The 21,411-nt window shown below is 38.6% G+C and overlaps 3 protein-coding genes across 3 annotated transcripts; 1 reads left to right on the top strand and 2 right to left on the bottom strand.

Annotated features, from left to right (window-relative positions):
- Positions 1-269: 269 nt before the first annotated feature.
- On the top strand, positions 270-3,336 carry LOC103944292 (trihelix transcription factor PTL). The gene is made up of 2 exons (XM_009354716.3): positions 270-847; positions 1,846-3,336. Exons 1-2 carry the CDS (start codon positions 378-380, stop codon positions 2,972-2,974), a joined length of 1,599 nt encoding a protein of 532 aa, XP_009352991.2. The 5' UTR covers positions 270-377; the 3' UTR covers positions 2,975-3,336.
- Positions 3,337-11,689: 8,353 nt separating this feature from the next.
- On the bottom strand, positions 11,690-14,401 carry LOC103944293 (fructose-bisphosphate aldolase 1, cytoplasmic). The gene is made up of 3 exons (XM_048576490.1): positions 14,243-14,401; positions 13,126-13,353; positions 11,690-12,798 (listed from the first exon to the last, which is right to left on the bottom strand). Exons 1-3 carry the CDS (start codon positions 14,268-14,270, stop codon positions 11,978-11,980), a joined length of 1,077 nt encoding a protein of 358 aa, XP_048432447.1. The 5' UTR covers positions 14,271-14,401; the 3' UTR covers positions 11,690-11,977.
- Positions 14,402-19,254: 4,853 nt separating this feature from the next.
- On the bottom strand, positions 19,255-21,411 carry LOC103944294 (fructose-bisphosphate aldolase 6, cytosolic). Its single transcript, XM_009354718.3, has 3 exons — positions 21,302-21,411; positions 20,440-20,667; positions 19,255-20,282 (listed from the first exon to the last, which is right to left on the bottom strand). Exons 1-3 carry the CDS (start codon positions 21,327-21,329, stop codon positions 19,462-19,464), a joined length of 1,077 nt encoding a protein of 358 aa, XP_009352993.2. The 5' UTR covers positions 21,330-21,411; the 3' UTR covers positions 19,255-19,461.

Here is a 21,411-nt window from a genome sequence, read left to right as displayed (position 1 = left end):
AATAAGCTTATATTTTAAGTAGAATAAATATCATGTGACGGGTTTTCAAAAACATCGGATAGAATCTATCTGCATCCATAATCCTCCAAGTTGCATTCTTTGCTTATCCTCGTGTCCAAACACTACAAATTTCACGCTCTGGACAAAATGAGTCACTAGTCGTATACATGGATACATAAACACACACACACACTCTCAGACATGGGACCATTGTCCTGTGCTTAAATTCCAGCTTTTTCGTGAACGACACGATCCGATTCTGCCGCTCTCTCTCTCTCCTCCTCTTCCTCTCCCACTCTTCTTTTTGTGCTTCATTTTTCTCTCAATATTTCTCTTTTAAGTGAACATTTGTTTCTTGTTCTTCTTCTTTGTTCTCCATGGAAATGGAGGATCAGTACAACATGTCCGATCTCCGGCAACTCATGAACGGAGGTCGGACTCACTTCCCCACCATCCCACTACAATCCCCCACCGAGCTCTTCCCGAACCACCACCGAGAACCTCCTCCTACTCTTCATCATCAACACCATCCGTACGAGCAGCTCATGATGATGGGCCGTTCTCAAGCCCACGAGATGATCTCTCGTGGGCTTCACCATCATCATGAGTTTCGCTCTCCGGACTCTACTAGTGCTGCCGGAGGTGTCACTACTCCTACTACTGTTACAGCAGCTCCTTCCCTTAGTGGCGGTGGCTTGGAGACTGAAGCTGGCGGGTGTCTTGGCGGCGAAGGGTCTGGAAGGTGGCCGAGGCAAGAGACTCTCACTCTTCTGGAGATCCGATCACGGCTTGATTTTAAGTTCAAAGAGGCTAATCAGAAGGGTCCTCTCTGGGATGAAGTCTCTAGGTATGTAAATACATACATATACACTTGTACAAGTATATAATCATTCATAGCATATACCCTAATTATCTGCTCTCTTCTTTTTTTTTTTTTTTTTTTTTTTTTTTGAATTTTTTTTGTTCATTCTTGGTTTGTTAAACTTGTTTTGGTCTTCATTATTGTGTGATCTCTCTTAATTAATTGGTGCATGGTAGTAAGTTGGCATGGATGTTTAAGCAAAATCTTATTTTGGGTACTTCTATTTTGTTTCTTTTTATTAATTAAAAATAATTTGATGCAATTTATGGATAGTTTTTCTATGTTTTGAGTTGGAAAATGACTGAACAAGCAATTTCAGTTCATCAGTTTCGAACTGAGGTGCTATTTTTTTTTCTTCATTCATTTTAAGATCTGATGACTTTCGTGTTGCCCAAACTGGCCCTAAATCAATTTGGGACCCCTTTTTCTATACGATTTCTGTATTGCAAATGTGACCTTCTTTCAAACACAAGTTTTTATTCTTATTTCTGCAAAATAGTTAATACTTGTCCTCTTCCATGCTTGACTACTATCAATCGACTGGTTTTTGTCTGATATTGGAAAGACATGATCTACAAGAAATGTAATTGCCCACCAACCCACACCCCACCCAACCATCCCCCCCCCCCCCCAACCTACTCCTCCTCCTCCTCCTAAAGACTACACATTATCTTTCATTAGAATTTTTTTTTGAATGGTCATATGCTAAATTGGGATAGCGTAACATCATCATTAGCAAAGGAGTGATCATCACTATTTCACATGGACACAATGTTTAATGGTTTTTAGCTTAGTCTATTTTAGAATTCAATTTAGGGTTTCTCTACTATTAACTTCTTCACACAATCAATCACTTGATATCTTGCTTAATTACATGCCGACACTACTCAGATTAGGGATTTTTACTATTAAAAAGTGTTAAATCTCTTTTTGGGTTTTTTTTACTGCATTTGCCTACCATGCATTAATTAAATTTGTCGCAGGATCATGTTTGAGGAACATGGGTATCAAAGAAGTGGGAAAAAATGTAGAGAGAAGTTTGAAAATTTGTACAAGTACTACAAGAAAACAAAGGAAGGAAAGGCTGGAAGACAAGATGGCAAGCATTATCGGTTCTTTCGACAGCTCGAAGCTCTCTATGGAGAAACCACCAACGCCGTAGTCTCACCATCTTTACCTGTAGAAACCCATTTCGTCGGTAATAATAGTAGCAATTATCGTTACCAAGCAGCCGGCAATGCTCAAGCAAATCAAGAGATCACTACTCCCTATCATCATCAATCATCTGATCAAAAGCACTGTGACAGCCTTAGCCTCTCGAATTCATCCGAGTTTGGAACCTCCTCCTCAGAAGATCAAGACATTAATAATGATGTCAGTGCAGCCGCAATGGACGATGATCTGCAGGAGGTGAAGACAACGAGGAAGAGAAGAGGGGGTGGCGGGGGGAGGGGTTGGAAGGCGAAGATAAAAGAGTTTATCGATGTGCAAATGAGGAAGCTAATGGAGAAGCAAGAGGAGTGGTTGGAGAGGCTAATGAGAACCCTTGAGCAAAAGGAGAGGGAGAGAGTGGTGAGAGAGGAGGAGTGGAGAAAACAAGAAGTTGATAGGGTTGAGAGAGAGCACAAGTTTTGGGCCAAAGAGAGGGCATGGATTGAAGCTAGGGATAAAGCTTTGATGGATGCATTGCACAAGATATCGGGAGGATCATCATCAACTGATCAAGCAAAAGCTACTAATTACAATTCGTCATCACCTGATCATCATGATCGTGATCAAATAGTTCATAACATGAGTAGGAGTACCAAGGAGTTATTGAATAAGAAGCGAAAGGAGAATGCAAATTCAAAAAGTGCGTCGGCATCTTGTTACTTTCAGAGCAATGAGTCTTGTTCCTCATTATATAGTAGTCAGGGAGGGTATTGTGGTGAAATGAGTAATGAACAAGGTAACCATGATGGTTCTAACAATTCTCCTAATTGTGGGAATAATGCAAATAATGTGGGGAGCAATGCAGTGCCTGATAATTGTTTTCCCTTCTTGATGAGTGAGGGGGAGAACTTGTGGGAAAATTATGGATTGAAGCTCAGCACGGAAAGCCAAAACCAGTGATGACAATATTATATGAGGTGTAATATTATTACTTTGTATTAGGTGATCATCTGCTAGCTGCAGAAGACAACTTGCTCAGTTGCTCTAATCTAGCAGGAGGGTTTGAACTTTGAAAGGAGAGGTTTGACTTTTGTTATGGGGTTTAACAAATTTGAAAAAAAACCTCTCTCTCTCTCTCTCTCTCTCTCTCTCTCTCTCTCTCTCTCTCTCTCTCTCATGTGAGGTGGAGCTTACTGTATGATCGTGTAAGCAAGGAGCTAACTGGGGGATATTTATGTGTAGGGTTTGATTGATGTTTTAATCATGGAACTAAAGTCTTAGGACATGGAATTTTTAGAGGGAAATAATTATGGATTTGGACAGGTTGCGGTGCTGCTAGCGTTGCGGTTTCATCCTAGTCTATATTTTAAGGTTTTATCCTTTATGGAAAAGTTTAATTCCTGTATCATGAAAATGGTCTATTTTTTGTGGGTTTTCATTTGTTTTAACCTCCATTTCTTTCATGTTACATGCATGAGTAAATGTTTCTTATCTTATGAACACTCATGACATGGATTTCAAGCATATGCATACTAGTTAAGATCAATTTAGTATAAAATCGCTTAATAACTTAGTTTTTAGCTCACAAATCTTGATCAGTCAAAGTAGGTTGTTATAATTACACAAATGAAGGGTTTAGAACTTTAGATCGCTGAAGAGAAGTATTCATAATTCCATAAATTTTCTCAAATGTACATTTAACTAATCTTGTGGTTGAACTTGTTTTACACACATTGATCAAGTAACTCACAGAAAAATATAGTGGGTTTTACAACAATTAGTTTTTTAGATGTTTTAACACGCAATTAAACATGTTGTAAATGTTATGCTGTTGTAGGCTATTTTCCTTGTAGTGTTTGTTATGTGTCCGATGCAATGAAGCAAAGAATAACTTTTTCTAACGACACGAGAAATTTTTGTTCAAAAAATGGAAATGTGAGATACTACCAGTTGAATTTCAATTTGACAGTAAAAGTGATTTAGCCAGATAGCGGCGAGGGAGGGTTGCGATAACGGGTTAGGGTTAGGATAGATTGAAGTTCAATTCTTTACAATATAGCCAAAAAATAAAGCAAATTCCCTTACTCCATTGGAAGTTGCCTTCTCGATCAGATCGGATCAGATCAACATAAGCTTATATAGCATGGCTAGATGGTACGTACTAGCTATAGAAAACTGCCAATATTTGGAAGCTGGCATGTTATGTGCAGCTGCTTAGCAAAGAAAACGTACGAATTGTATCTCCAGGAACATGTCCTTATCTGCAATTAAAGCACTCCGGTAGTGATTTCCATTAGATTACAGCTGAGTGATATATATAAAATACATCACTGAGAGATATTAATTAGTGTAGCAGATATCTACATCATTCTGCAGTAAAATATATACAAGACTGTCGGGAGTCTAGAGGATTATAATTTTTCATATACAGCAATATATAAACTTTTTCTTTTCACATACGTGATTAAATAGAAATTCGGAAGGGAATTTTTATTAACACTCCAAAAATAGTTTTAGTGTAAATGATTTAATTTATTAGCAATAGTTGTACATAAGTTTTGAAACTCGAAAACCTCCTCCAACAAAGTGAAGAGTAGCACTATAATTGGCATTTGCTTCCAAATTATCCCTAAGCACATCAATAAGTGGTTGTATCTCACTCGAATTTAATAATCAATTTTTTTTTCTCCTTGCTCCTTCCCCTTGTAAGCTCGTAACTCACGGGGTTAAAAGTATTTACTCTCACATCCGGATTTTATGTTCGATTCTTCATACCCTAATATCACTCGTATAAAAATATAACCTAATGAAAACTCAAACGCATTCAAAAGAATGATAGAATGGGACTTTGAATTAATTTTTTTCCTCCATTTCTTTTTTTTCTAATTTTTTAGGGAAAGAGGGTGGCAATCAAATTGAAGCTTATTCTTGCATAATGGGGCCGGGGATTCTCTGTTGTACGCTGGTGTATGTGATGCATTAGCTTGATGAAGAGTTTTTGTTTTTACGTTTTGCTAAACTAAAGTATTTAGATAAAGTACATAATGTTGGTATTTGACAGTTTACTAACTCAATACCAAAATATGTGGGTGATAAGTTTACAAACTCTATCACACCTCTTTCACTTTGCACTCTCAAATAAAATTGGACAAAGAAATAGAGAAAGGAGGGAAGCAACAAGCTTTGATAAAACACTTGGACTTTGATATATGAAAAGAGAGTTTACAAACTCTATAGCTTACAAGCTTAAAATGAGAATGAGAAATGGGATTTTGATGGGATGATTTACAATGCTTGAGAACTTGGGTATTTATAGCAAACCAAATGATTAAACTAAGATTATTTATTACCACACAAAACACATTAATTGCACCTAATAATTTTTATTCAACCATACCTAACATTGCCTAACTTTCAATGCCTAACTTTGACATTGATTTTCAACAATAGCAACTTGTTTTGATTTGAATTTCCAACACACCTCCTCAAATCAAAACGCCTTCATTCCTAGCATTTCACGCAGTAGCCGGAATGTTTCAATTGGCAATGGCTTTGTGAAGATGTCTGCCACTTGTTCCTTGGTGTGACAGTAAACAAGTTCAATTGTCTTTTGCTTCACATGGTCCCTTAGAAAATGGAACCTGGTATCAATGTGCTTGCTCCTTCCATGTTGAACAGGATTTTTTGCAAGTTTGATTGCAGACACGTTATCTACGTGAATCACAGTCGATTCCACTTGTGGATGACACACTGACTTCAACAGATTTCTTAACCAAATTGCCTCACACACGGTTGAGGCTACAGCAACATACTCGGCTTCACTTGATGACAAAGCAACAATTGATTGCTTCTTTGAAGTCCATGAGAAAGCTGTTGATCCTAGAAAAAACACATAGCCAGTTGTGCTTTTCCTTTCATCTTGGTCACCTCCCCAATCACTATCTGAATAACCAAATAATTTTGCATCTTCACCAAAATTATAAAATAGACCATAGTTTAGAGTACCTCTTATGTACCTCAAAATTCTCTTGGCGGCCAGCCAATGAGACTCCCTTGGTGTTTCCATGTATCGACTCACGAGTCCAACACCATAAACTATATCAGGTCTTGTGATTGTAAGGTACCTTAGGCTTCCAACGAGGCTTTTGTACACTGTTGAGTTTACAAACTCACTCTCTCCTCCTTTGGACAGCTTCAATCCAGTTGCGACTGGGGTATTGACAGTGTTGCACTTGTCCATATTGAACTTCTTCAATATGTCTCTCATGTACCTTTGTTGAGAGATGTAGATACCATCACTTTCTTGCTTCACTTCTATGCCAAGAAAGTATGACATTAATCCATTGTCAGTCATCTCGAATTCACTGAACATGGATTGCTTGAACTCATGGAACATTGCCTCATTGTTTCCTGTAAACAATAAATCATCTACATAGAGACAAATAATTAAGAACTCCCCTTTTTCACCATTCTTCATGTAAACTGAATGCTCGTATGGACATTTCTGAAATCCATTTTGGTGAAGGTAGTTGTCGATCCTTGAGTTCCAAGCTCGTGGTGCTTGCTTGAGGCCGTACAAAGCCTTCTTCAAACGATACACCTTATCTTCTTCTCCTTGTACTTGGAAGCCTTCCGGTTGTTCCACGTACACTTCTTCCTCAAGTACTCCATTAAGGAAGGCTGACTTGACATCTAGTTGATAAATTTTCCATTTATGATGTGCGGCAAGAGAGATTAGCAATCTTACCGTGTCAAGTCTCGCAACTGGAGCATAGACTTCATCATAGTCCACTCCATACTTCTGTTTGTAGCCCTTTGCTACAAGCCTTGATTTGTATCGATCCACACTCCCATCTGCAGTGCGTTTGATCTTGTGAACCCACTTGACACCAATAGCCTTCTGATTTGGTGGGAGCTTTGTCAGCTCCCAAGTGTCATTCTTCTCGATGGCATGGATCTCTTCTTCCATGGCTTTCTTCCAACAATCTTCTTCCACAGCTTCATTGAATGAGAAAGGCTCGTGGTCTGCATACAAGCAGAAAAGGTTGGTTTCTTCTTCTTCTTCTTGTCCATAAATCTCTGTGAGATTCCTTAACCTCACTGGAGTTGAGGAGCTGCTTTCCTCACTAGATGTAGGACCACTCCTTGCAATTCTGTGCACTGGAGTTGTTGTGATTGTTTGAGCAGGTTGTTGCTCAATCGGTGGTACAACTTCTGGTTCTTCAAAATCAGTGGAGACGATCTTCTCTTTACTGACTTCTTTGTTGTTCCACGTCCATGTCTCTTCCTCACTGAAGATGACATCTTTACTAACCACTAGTTTGCCAGTTAGTGGGTTGTAGAGCTTGTATGCCTTGGACTCTTCACTATAGCCCACAAACACACATTTCTCACCTCTATCATCAAGTTTCCTCATCTTGGCTTCTGGAACTTGAGCATATGCAACACACCCAAAAATTCTTAGGTGTGTAACATTCGGCTTGTATCCACTCCAAGCCTGTTGTGGTGTCATCCTCTTGACACTCTTTGTTGGACATCGATTCAACAAATAAATCGAACAAGCTACAGCTTCTGCCCATAACTCTTTTGGCAAATTCTTCTCCTTAAGCATGGACCTTGTCATGTCAAGGATGGTTCGATTCTTTCTTTCGGCTATCCCATTTTGCTGTGGGGTGTAGGCAGCAGTAAGTTGATGCCTAATTCCTTGCTCCTTGCAGTATGCTTGGAAAGCATTGGAGGTGTACTCTCCACCTCTATCTGATCTCACAGCCACAAGCTTGTGGTTACTTTCTGCCTCTGTGAGTGCCTTGAACTCCTTGAAAATTTTTAGGGCAGCTGACTTCTCCTTGAGAAAATAGACCCAAGTCTTTCTATTGAAATCATCAATGAAGGTAATAAAATACCTATTTCCTCCATAAGACATGGGATCCAATGGACCACATATATCTGTGTGCACCAACTGCAGTGGTGCCTTTGCTCTCCATGTATCACCAACAGGGAACGATAGTCGTGCTTGCTTGCCAAGCACACAACCTTCACATACTTGGCGTGTGGCTTCAATCTGGGGTAGACCACGAACCATTCCTCCACTTGACAGCAACTTTAGGCCATTGAAATTAAGATGGCCAAATCGAAGATGCCATTTCCATGACTCATCTTCCATTACACCGATGTTGCAGCTTCCAATCTTTGTGTTCAAATTCAACGGAAACATCCGGTTCTTTGACATTCGAACACGTGCAATAAGCTTTCTCCTTGCATTCCTGAGAGTGAGAAGCATGTTCTCCATATGTATAATGTACCCTTTCTGGAGCAGTTGACCAATGCTCAGAATGTTGCTCTTCATACCTGGTATGTAGTAGGTATCGGAGATGTATTCTTCTCTTCCATCCTTCTGGATGATCTTGATCTTCCCTTTGCCTTCAACTGGCAACTTTGAGGAGTCACCAAGACTTACAGATCCATAGGCCCCTTCTTTGAGTTCGGCAAAAAACTCCTTCTTTCCACACATGTGATTGCTTGCACCAGAGTCCAAATACCAAACATCTTGTTGGCTACTGGAATCATGGTGTGCTAGTAAGACTGTAAGTTCTTCATCGGTATTTCCACTTGATTCTGCCATGTTGACATGCTCACCATTTTTATGTGAACATTCATTGGCATAATGTCCATATTGCTTACAGTTGTGACACTGGATATGCGCCTTTCCTCGAGTAGATCTCCACTCCTGAGACTGACCTTGATTTTGTGCATAGCCTCGACCTCTTCCTCGGGCTCGTCCTCGGCTACGGTTGAATGGGCTCCCACGACGTGAGTTCCACTGCCCACGACCTTTATTTGGTTTGTCAATATTCAACTTTGACTCCAAAGCTTGCTCTAGCGTTGTGGGGCTTGCATTCTTCTGAATGCGTTGCTCGTGAACTAGGAGGGATCCTAGTAGCTCTTCTGCGCTCATCACCTCCAAATCCTTGGATTCCTCAATGGCAGTCACCACATGCTCAAACTTAGATGTGAGTGACCGGAGTATCTTCTCCACAACTCGTACTTCATCGAGTCTCTCGCCATTTCTCCTCATCTGATTTACTATCACAATGAGCCTTGAGTGATAGTCGGAGATGCTCTCCCCTTCATTCATATGAGCAGTTTCAAAATCTGCTCGAAGTGATTGTAACCTCACTTTCTTGACTCGATCTACTCCTTTGTAGATTGTACTGAGTGTATCCCATACTTGTTTGCTCGTTGTTGCTTCTGCAACCTTCTCGAACGTTGAATCTTCCAAACCCTGGTATAGAAGATACAACGCCTTTTGGTCCTTCTTTCGTAAGTCCTTGAGAGTGTTCCTTTGATCCGCAGTAGATACGGCTTCTTGCTCGGCAGTGGGTACAACATACCCACTACTGACAACTTCCCATAGCTCCTGTGATCCAAACAATGCTTTGAATTGGATGCACCATCTTTCATAATTTTCTTTCTTCAATGTGGGAACTTGGAGTTGCACTAAGTTGGACGCCATAACTGCTGCACCTGCCAGAATGGTATTCTGGCTCTGATACCAATTGTTGGTATTTGACAGTTTACTAACTCAATACCAAAATATGTGGGTGATAAGTTTACAAACTCTATCACACCTCTTTCACTTTGCACTCTCAAATAAAATTGGACAAAGAAATAGAGAAAGGAGGGAAGCAACAAGCTTTGATAAAACACTTGGACTTTGATATATGAAAAGAGAGTTTACAAACTCTATAGCTTACAAGCTTAAAATGAGAATGAGAAATGGGATTTTGATGGGATGATTTACAATGCTTGAGAACTTGGGTATTTATAGCAAACCAAATGATTAAACTAAGATTATTTATTACCACACAAAACACATTAATTGCACCTAATAATTTTTATTCAACCATACCTAACATTGCCTAACTTTCAATGCCTAACTTTGACATTGATTTTCAACAATAGCAACTTGTTTTGATTTGAATTTCCAACACATAAATCCAGCTATCAATTGAAATAATGCATTCCACACACCAGTTTATTGTAGAATTTTCAAGGCCGTGGGAGAACTATTTTCACATGTAGCTAGTGGAGAGGGTAACATTGTGATCCAAACACAGATAAGGGTAAGTCATCCTACTCATATAACACTCATATACACAACGCAAACAGTGAACACTCTTGGACAGAGACTAATGACCGTACATAGGAAAGAGTAAAGAAGCTTCCCACCAAGGGAACCAAACATTGTAGTCATTGTCACAGTTTCTTTCAAGTACGCCCATTTATTTTCTCTCTCTTTTGTTACTATTCTGATGAATGTCCTTCCCCAAACTTGCTTTAGTTTGCTTGTCCCAAGGCCAAACTGCTTCCTGCTTCTGCTTGAGACAGTTGAGTAGTTGAGTCATCCGCAGTCAAACCAGGAGATTACATGCATGACAATTTTAGAACTTCCAAGTTTAAGCAAAAAACTTTTTGTTTGGGGGGGGGGGGGGGGGAGGGGGCGGGGGGGGTGGGGATGCTTTTGCTGATGTGACCACTTACTGAGCTGATAAATAAAACACCAAAAGAAAAGAAGGGGGAAAAAAATTGAACTGTAACTGCTCTGCTTTTGCAGTTATGGCTTACCCCAAATTAGGAAAGCTGGCCATGCTTCCTGACTGCGTTTTTAACCATCTTCAGACCTTACCGATACTTACCGTGGCAAATTAATTATAACCGACACATGTAAAATATAAATTATAACTATAGAAATAGAGACCCTTAATCTTTATTTAAGCCCTGCAAAGTCAAGGGTTTACCCCAATTGGCCCAAAAACCCAATTCAATTAGGTACTTCGAAAGAATGAGCATTATTGGTCCAGAAAGATGTAGCATATGGGCTTGTTTGTTAGTGAATCTCATCCTATACCAGCATGTGGTATATTGTGCTGGAAATTATTTTCGCATTTTTGTTTTCTCCTTTTATACTATTCTTATTTTTAACGGGGCTTATTGGATTTAATAATTAGAAGAGAACCAAGGGACATATCAGAGAAAAAGTGTAGCAGGAGAAAACAGAAATGCGGAAATTATTTTCTTTCCTTTGATTCGTTCATTAATTTTTACTCTTTGGAAGAATCGGATGAGTCTCCAATGGAATTTTTTTTGGGGAGATTTATCGAATTTAGTCTTGAATTATGAGTCCTCTGACTTGTTCAGCTGTCTTCAAAGCTAAATGGTGGTTTATGCAGATTAGTCTTCTGTTTGGAGGTGAATACAAGGTAAACCCGAAGCTTACGACGATCCAAACCTCAACTCGAATTTCACTCCTCAATCCATCTAAAATTTGAAGAGCTCAATGTTCCAAAAACAAGGGAATTGAAATACAATTGCACTCCGGCTTGCACAACGTTTGGTACTTAGAACTGGATTGGATAAGTATACTAAACTTATAACCCGTGTTTAAAATATCAATATCGATGAAAATATCATGTAAATAAGAGGAAATAATGATGGATGATATATGGATATGTGAAAGGTTGACGGATGATATATGGATATGAGAAAAATTTGCTCAAAAACATAAAAATTCAAAATAAAACTGTAGGGAATGTCAAAAGCTTAAAATTTAAAAGACAAGACAACGAACACGCATATAACCATTCAAGAAATAAGGTAATTAAGAGCAGAATCAAATACACAAAAACTGGATTTGGGAAATTAGAATCCTTACCACCTTCAATTCAGGCAATAAAAAAGAACCTACACAGTTCTTTTGAACAAGAAAAAGAAACATTTTTCAAACTCAACATATGCCAATGGTCCTCAAGCCTTTTATTCTACCACCGTCCTAAAATCAGAGAGATCAAGAACAGAAATCCGAAAAAAAACCCTAACCCTATATGCCCGAGAATGACAAAAGCCATACACATACCGCAAGATAGTTTTCCAAAACCAAAACAAGAGAAGCAACTGTAAATTTCTTCAGTACTTGTAATCCTTCACATGGAGAGACTCTGCAGCACCCTCACCGAGCTTGGCGTCACCCTTGTAGGTTCCAAGAGTAGCCTCTGAGTTGGCCTTGGCCCTTGTGAGGAGAGCAGCCTGTGCCTTTGGGATGTTTTCCTGTTTCCCTGCCCATGCCTTCAGTGTGCTTTGCTGAAGAGCACGTCCGAAGGAGAAGGATAGAGACCATGGCTTCTTTCCCTTGAGTTGGTTCATGGCGTTAAGGTTGAGGGTAGCCTCCTCCTCACTCTGTCCACCGGACAAGAACACGACAGCAGGGACAGCTGCAGGGGTAGTGCGCAACAAGGCACGAACTGTATACTCGGCAATCACTTCTGGTGAAGCCTTCTTGGCATCGGATCCTGGAGTGACCATGTTGGGCTTCAACAGAGTTCCTTCGAGGAGGACATGGTGGTCGTTAAGAGCCTTGTAGCACGCAGCAAGAACACGCTCAGTCACATCAGCACACTTATCGATGGAATGGGGTCCATCAACCAGGATCTCTGGCTCAACGATGGGGACTAGACCATTCTCCTGGCAGATGATAGCATAACGAGCCAACCCATTAGCGTTCTCTTGAATGGACAGCTGAGATGGCTCATTGGGGCCAATCTTGAGCACAGCACGCCATTTTGCGAACCGTGCACCAGCTTCATAGTACTTCTGGCAGCGCTGGGCAAGGCCATCGAGACCCTGGGTTGTGGTCTCACCATTGGTTCCGGCAAGCTCTACGGTACCCTTGTCGACCTTAATACCGGGGAGAACACCACCTTCCTTCAAGACGTCAACGAATGGCTTGCCTGCACAATATAATACAACGAGTACCATCCCATGGAAAATTTGAGAATATTATTTGGGAAAACAACAATCCAAAGCGAGCACAAATAGGAAAAGGGTAACAATTCATGCAACCAGAGGATTGTCAAAACAGGATTACAAAAAGAACAAGTACTCTTTACAGCTTTACCTCTTGAAGAAACTAAAAACTTTACAAAAACATACAAATTCTACAGATTTATTGATCAAACAAAATAAACACTGCACCTAATATATTGATTCCAAATACAACAGAACTAATAATCGTGGAATGCCAAAGTATCAAAACCTAGAACCTTTAATAAAAATACCTGAAGCAGTCTTCTGGTAGAGGGTTTCCTCAAAGAGGATCACTCCACTAAGGTATTGGAGCACATCAGGGGCAGTGAAGAGGAGCTCACGAAGAGCACGCCTGTTTGATTCAACATTCTCAACATTGATGCTGGCAAAACGTTTGCCGATTGTGCCAGTTGACTCATCAGCAGCAAGAATACCCTTTCCAGGGGTGCCAATGTAGGCAGCATTGGCGATAAGCTCATCTGCAAGGCATACAAAATTCAGCCAACATAGACCAGAAATCACAAAATATAAATACCCACATCAAAACATCCACTTTAAATAACCAAAAATGAGAAAAATCTACTTTAAATAACCAAAATCGAGAAAATACAGAACAATAAAGTTAGGACAAGTCCAAACTCCCCTCATAGTTAAGAGGGTAATGCAACCGAAAACAAAATCAAAAAACCAATTACTATATGTTAATTGCTTCCAAAACTATTAGAACTTCAGATCAAAACAACAAATAAACAAATAGGAGGAGGAACTCACAAGGGTTAAGTAGATCATCACAAACATAAAAATATAGGGTTTCAATTTAGATCAAAAGATCTTGATTTGGTACCAAACAACTTTGTCATTGTCAATCGAATCCCATACCAATAGTTGACTGAAAAAATCATAAACCCAATAAACACACTTGAAAATTTGAGGACTCTAAATCCATAAAATTGAGTTTAACCTTGAAGTAAAATCCAAGTCAACAGTTATTCCACCTTCACAAAGTAAAACCCAGAAGGCATATTAACTATGTATGTCAGATTAGATCTAAATTTCAGTAATCAAAATACTAAAAAATAGTTTCAGGAGCAAAAACGATTGATTTTCTGAGAACCGAAAACCAGAATACTGCAAGAAATCTATACAGTATCGAAGAAACCCAAATCTGGTCGTCGGATCTCGACCACAGAAGTAAGATTCAATCACTCAACAACCACAACACACTTAAAAAAAACATGGGTTCACGCATCAAATCTTGAAAACGCACAAGAACAATCAGATCTAAGAAATTAATCAAAACAAATATATAGATAGACAAAAACAGATCGATATGAACAGGTAACAGAGTGAAGTGGATGAGTAAATTACCAGCGTATTTGCCTCTGTAAGCAGACATGTTTGATTGATGCTGAAGATTTGAGAGGAAGAAGAAGACGAGTTGGTTGCTTTCCGAGAGATAAAGAGAAAGATGGAAGAAAGTGAAGGGTGGGTGAGGCTTTTTATGTGAGTCCGGCTCGAAAGTTGCTCTACTTGCTTGGCTTCTTTCCCACGTAAATAAATTATTATTAATTTTCTCTTTTTATGTTTACCATTTTGCCCTCCAGACATTAATTGGACCTAGATTTATTTCCTATTTTGTATAAATATATACGAATTCATTATGGTGGATTCTCTAGCAATTCAAAAGGAAATAATTATTTTTCCAAAAAGTTTAAAGGAAAATAAATAAAGTTTTCTCCATTAATTTAGTATCTCCAATGAAATTTAGAAATAGTTAGGATTTAACTACCCACGATCTTTCCATGTGTGTTAGATTTGGTTTTGATTGACATATCTTAATTTAAATGATTAAGAACATAAATTATCACGTAGATTCTGCAATTGCTTATAAGACTCGTTATGGAAAGATTCGGTTTTGATTGACATATCTTAATTTAAATGATTAAGAACATAAATTATCACGTAGATTTTGCAATTGCTTATAAGACTCGTTGTTATTGCTAGACCTAATTTTACTGCAACACAATTTTGCGATAGCGTTACTCTTTAGAGTCTTCATATATCAATTTTTTTTCCGTTATTAATAATTTGGGTACATTGCATTAGATTTACAATACTAAGGTAGAACTCTTTATTTTTCTCAAAACAAATAATAAACAATAATTTTCATTAATTAGTCTGATTAGGAGAAAATTCATGTGGGACAATTGAAATATGCGCATGCCTTTCAAGGGCCCTAACTGCACACAATTTTTACTTTCTACACACACATTTATATTTCCTTTAAGTTAGAGCCTAAATTAATTACCAAAAAAATAAAAATTAGAGCCTAAATTAATTGGAGGGTGAAAAAGTAATTATGTATGGTGGTAGGTTTTCACAAAACCAGCTGCCGTCCCGTGATTAGGTTAAGTAGGTTGGAAGGTGGTCAAAAGGTCAGAACCAGCCAACCAAATCCTGTGGGGTTTGAAGGCGACTCTGGTTTTGGTTTGGTTTTGTGAACTTGTGATACCCAAAACCAGCACCGGCAATCTAGGTTCCGGCCTTTTAAGACAATGTTTGTCTTTTTATTCAGCCTATATTAATATCTGGCGAAAAATCTACAGCGTAAAATAAATGGATGAGATTTAATGAAACATATGGTATATTTTTATTGAGTTCATCTTCTTCATTTTTATTTCGATGTATTTAAAGTTACAGGATATTATAGTCACATTATTTTTTTTTTTAACAAACGATATTATCTACACTAAGAGAGTGAGAGTGGGTTAGGCCTCACAATGAGCAAGCAATAATGCGGTTTAAATTCATCTTTAATGAGAACCGAACCTAAGACTTCTCATTTACAAGTAAAGAGGAATACCACGAGACCGTAGTATTAAGTGACTCCACATCTCCTATCTTAAGAGCCTATATTTCAAGAAAAATTGTATTTATCCCTCCTATATTTGATATCCATGTCTTCTTTTTTTATTACGCCAAATCAAATTTAATTTGTTTTTGCATAAATTGATTGAAGTATACAAAGAAGAAGCGGTCAAAACTATCCCTTGAATGAATGGCATTGTGCGTAGCTAGCTTCTCGAATGTTGGCAGTTTTGACTTTTAGGATACATAAACTTACAACGTGAATGTTATTTCCAATGAATTTTCTTTGTTTTTGTAACTATAAACAACCATCAAACGTTTTGGAATACCCCTTCAATGTCTCTCCTTTATATGATCGATTGTACCTACACTACACAAAGAGAATTTAGGGGTTCCAACTTAAGAAGAGAAACACACGTTACATTGATTTTAGAATGCCGTAATGTCGCTAACTATATACTATAGTCAAATTTTAACATGTGTTAAGTGTCATTGAATTTGGTTTTTTTAGTCTAAACCTTATTCTAATGCAGCACCTGCATTATTATGTGAAGTAGCGGAGTCACTTTGGGATCAATGGCTACTCATTACCCCAACAGCTTCCTAACCCTATATATATACTTACTAGTAGATTTATCTTTTGACCCTACTTAAGAAGAGACTGGACAACGTTAAATTATAACTTATTGTGCTTCTTCTTTCTCCAATTTTCTTTCCTCGTTTCTTCCTTCTCTTTTTTCTCATGTGCAACCCAATGGTGCGCACCACATGCTTGACCTAATGCTTCACTCAAAAAGTCTTGGCAGGTAAGTCTTGACAATCTGCTAGCTTAGGCACACGCCGCACACCTTGATAGTTGCAAATGCTAGAAGAACACAGCAACTACCGTTAGATGTCATCACAAGCTTTCAATGAATGTTGGTAGATTTTGATAGGTGCCCAATTGATGCTCGACAGAATGGCGCCATGAATTATTTCTTTGGTCGAAATCATGACCCCATTGTTGTAAAATTCTGACTCCGTCACTAATTGTGTGCGTCTATATATGTGTGTGTGTGTATATATGTATGTATGTATGGATGTATGTATTTGTGATTTGCACAGTCAAATCGTCTCTGCTTCGTGTTGGTTCTTTGTCACCTCACCCACCGCATTTCTCGTTGCTGCTTATAAGTCAAAACGAGAGTTGTTATATATGCCTCATCGAACAAACTTTCAACGCATTCATATATTAACCAAATTCAATTGCATCATTTGGATCATGCGCCACAATTTTTTTATTTTTATGTCACGCCCATCTTCTCTTTTGTATTTAAAGGTGCCAAATTATTTAAAAATAAAAGCATGCAAAAGAATATGGTATGACGACATGTCTCATTAGGCTGGATTAGGATCTTCTCCCGGCTTTAAAAAACTAAGCCTGCTGAGCAGGCAATCGTGGCCGTTGAAATTTGATCAAACGGCTACAAACAGGAGGGCCCTCTAAAAGTTATAATAATTGTAGCCGTTGGATCAAATTTCAACGGTCACGATTGTCTGCTCAACATGCTTAATTTTTAAGGGTCAGGAGAGGATCTTTCGCCTCCTTATGAGACCTATGAACAAAATTTAGTTGACTCTTCTTCCAGTTATTTTGACATAAGCACAGTCATTCTTGGTTACTTCAAGCGTTCAACATGCTTTTGGAGTTGTACAACATGGTATCAAACATTTTACACAAATAAAAAATTTAAGTTATGATTCCCTCTTTCCGCTTCTACGTACTTATTAGTCGATTTACTAAGTGCAAGGTGAGACTCTATCATGATTCACAGTAGTGTTATGTTTGCAATTTGATGTCGATAGCCATTACTCTTTTGTACATATTCTAATACGACTGGTATTTATTTAAAATGATCTAAATTGTAGAGAGAGAATTCCAACTTAGTACATTGAGGAGAGTACATAAGCTCTAATTAGCCAATGTAACTACGTCAACGTCTACTTCTTTTTTTCAAAAGTTAATATTCAAATTATAATTTATGTCGAGGTTGGAAGTAGAGAGAGAATTCCAACTAAGTACATTGAAGAGAATGCATAAGCTCTAATTAGCCAATGTAACTACGTCAATATCTACTTTTTTTTCAAAAGTTAATATTCAAATTATAATTCACTTCGAGGTTGGAAACTTTTGTGAAAGAAGAAGAAAAAGAAGTGGTAATTAGGATGTTGAACGCTAAGTTGTGAAGGCTTCACCTACCTCTCTTTTCATCTCTCGTTCTCTTGTTTTCTGAAACCAATTAGCCAACTGGCCATGGCCAAGTAGGTCTTTGAATAGCTTCCTGCAATGTCGGGTAATTTTATTTTGTTGAATAATATTTAATTATTATTCACACACCTATTTTAATTTTCGGCTATAAAATTCAATAATCTAAAAATATCAATGAACAAAATTTAACAAAAATACGTAAAAAAAAAAAAAAAAAAAACGTGTGAATAGACCTATCTTAGTATTTAAACTTAAAAAATAAAGTTGTTGAAATATTTTAACCAGGAACATGGAATGCGTGGATCCTACGCAGATATTGGAGAACAAAATGAACGAGTGCTGCTGTTAGGCATTGGAATATTCTACACCTCGATCCTTCTTTATATACACACATATATATTGTATATATAACACGTGTGTGTGTGTGTGTGTGTGTGTGTGTGTGTGTGTGTGTATTATATTTTTCCATTAATTAATTCCCGATCTTTGATCCCATATGGCCGCTCTGCTGATAAGTGATACGTGGTTTTTAATCTAAATTGACATGTGGGCATGTCAATAAATGTAAGCTTAGATGCAGACATGATTCCTAATACATTATTTATTTTCTGTTCTGCCTCCAAATATTACATTTGATGTAAAGAAAGAAAGAAAAAGAGAGAAAAAGAGCATATTTTAAAACTTTTTTCTCAATGAAAATAATATACTTTTTGTATCGTACTAATTTTGTCAGATGTCTCGGAGGGGACTAAAATAAGATGCAAAAAGAGCACAAGAGGAAAACAGAGGCCTACAAAAAGGATACCAGTCACTGCAGCCTGTGACGACCGGCCTCCCAAATCGCCAAAATAGCACCAGAAAATAGCGATTGCTCACCTCTAAACCCTACACATACAACATCGTAGTAGCAATTACAAGATTCAAACTTGGATAATTAATTAGAAGGCTAAATTTGTCCTTGAAGGGGTTTTATGTAAGTGAACTAAAACCTCAGAGAGTGATAGCGTAACGTTTTAAACCTGATGGGTTTTTAAGAAAACACAAAAACCCCTAGGAGGTATATGTGTATTCAACCCCAAAACTTACGATTGTATTGTGCCTAAAACAATATACATGTTAAGATTGTGAAAGCCCAATACAGTATTGGGCCTAAAACAATACTAACCCAATCGAAGGTTTTGCTTATGCAACTAAAACAAGAACTAAAGTTCAAATAAATATGTTCTCGATCAACCAAAATATAAACAAAAGAGGTTTAAATTTTTCCAAACCAAAACCAAGTTGATGAAACAAACAAAAACTCTTCATGCTTGTAGTAGTTCCTCAAGCTTTTATCAAAACCTACTAGTATCCGGTACTAATCTCATCATGACCGAGATTATACGAATAAAGTTTGAACAAAAAAAAGACCTAGACTACAGAAAGAATAAAGCAATCCAGAACAATTTGGTTTTCGACAGCCTCACATCAATCAATACTTGTAGTCCTTGACGTGAAGGCTCTCCGCGGCACCCTCACCGAGCTTGGCATCACCCTTGTAGTTTCCCAATGTCGCTTCCGAGTTGGCCTTGGCCCTGGTTAGGAAAGCCTCCTGCGCCTTCTTCACGTTCTCTTCCTTTCCTGACCAAGCCTTGAGAGTGCTTTGCTGAAGGGCACGTCCGAACGAGAAGGAAAGAGACCATGGCTTATTCGCCTTCAACTTGTTCATGGCGTTGAGGTTGATGGTAGCCTCCTCCTCGCTCTGCCCACCAGAGAGGAATACCACAGCTGGGACAGCTGCGGGCATGGTGCGCTGCAAGGCACGGACAGTGTACTCGGCAATCATCTCGGCTGCAACCTTTTTTGCATCAGATCCTGGAGTCACCATGTTAGGCTTCAATAGAGTTCCTTCAAGCAGGACATGGTGGTCGTTAAGGGCCTTGTAGCATGCGGCAAGAACACGTTCGGTCACATCAGCACACTTTTGAATGTCATGGGATCCATCAACCAGAATCTCTGGCTCAACAATGGGAACGAGGCCATTCTCCTGGCAGATGATAGCATATCGGGCCAACCCATTGGCGTTCTCGTTGATTGACAGCTGAGATGGCTCGTTGGGGCCAATCTTCAGCACGGCACGCCATTTTGCAAATCGGGCACCAGCTTCGTAGTACTTCTTGCAACGTTCGCCAAGGCCATCCAGACCCTGAGTTGTGGTTTCACCATTGGTACCAGCAAGCTCGACAGTGCCCTTGTCAACCTTAATGCCAGGGAGGACACCACCTTCCTTCAATACATCAACGAATGGCTTACCTGCATAGCATAAATTGAAACGTCGATATCATGGCATGGAATAATCATCAAGTACCAAATGGAAACAGGACAAACACGTCAATATTAAAAACCATTCATCAATTTTGAATTAAACCCGCTTCTAAACATGAATTCCACAATGCAAACAGGAAAATACCAGCAGCGGTCTTTTGGTAGAGAGTCTCCTCAAAGAGAATGACTCCGCTGAGGTATTGGACGGCACCGGGAGTGGTGAAGAGCAGCTCACGGAGAGCGCGCCTGTTTGTCTCAGTATTCTCAACGCCAATGCTGGAAAAACGCTTGCCAATCGTGCCAGTTGACTCATCGGCTGCAAGGATACCCTTTCCCGGGGTACCAATGTAGGTAGCATTAGCAATGAGCTCATCTGCAAGCCAAGGGGAATTCAGTATATAACATTTCTTCTAAATATAAAAATGCGATCTCAAGCCAACAAGACTCTCACTTTGTGAGTGAGGGGAACGTTTATCGTATGCACCCTTCTTATGGAAATAGATGCAAACAAAAATCCAAAGCTTAATTGTTTATAAAAAAAACATAAAGAAAGAATAACGACAAACGGTCCCAATTTTCCCATTCTTCAAACTATGTGAAATTAATAATTTTTTCCATTAAAAATAACTTAAACGAATGTGTTCTCTTCTATGCATCCGAGTTCAAATGCCCCTCCCCACACTTTAGGTTAGGCATTAAACCACCCATTAACACACTAATCATGCAGTAACTTTAACTAATCTCAAATTAAATTTCAAAATTACGCACAAATCAACACATTGTATCATTTTAACAAACAATAATTTAGTTATGGCTAGTAAGAAATCACCGATACAGACACTGATCCAGATTCCATAATCCATGCAAATACAGATCAAAGCAATCACTAAAAGTTTTATCGATTGGAATTTAAAAATTAAACCAAACAATAACAAAAAGGCCAGAGGATTTCAAACGAGAGATAAAACAAAGTAACAGACTACGTAACGTCGTTAGGCGATAATTACCGTGATACTTTCCCTTGAAGGCTGACATTGTTGATCGTCAGAAGAGAGAACGGAAACTGAAGGGTTTGATTTGGATTTGAGAGATTGAGGAGGAAGTTGGGAGAAAACGG

This window comes from the organism of the source record quoted next, unplaced genomic scaffold (genome assembly GCF_019419815.1).
Source record: "Pyrus x bretschneideri cultivar Hongxiangsu unplaced genomic scaffold, Pyrus_bretschneideri_v1 Contig9, whole genome shotgun sequence".
NCBI lineage: Eukaryota > Viridiplantae > Streptophyta > Magnoliopsida > Rosales > Rosaceae > Pyrus > Pyrus x bretschneideri.
This window is presented reverse-complemented; position numbering and strand designations above follow the sequence as displayed.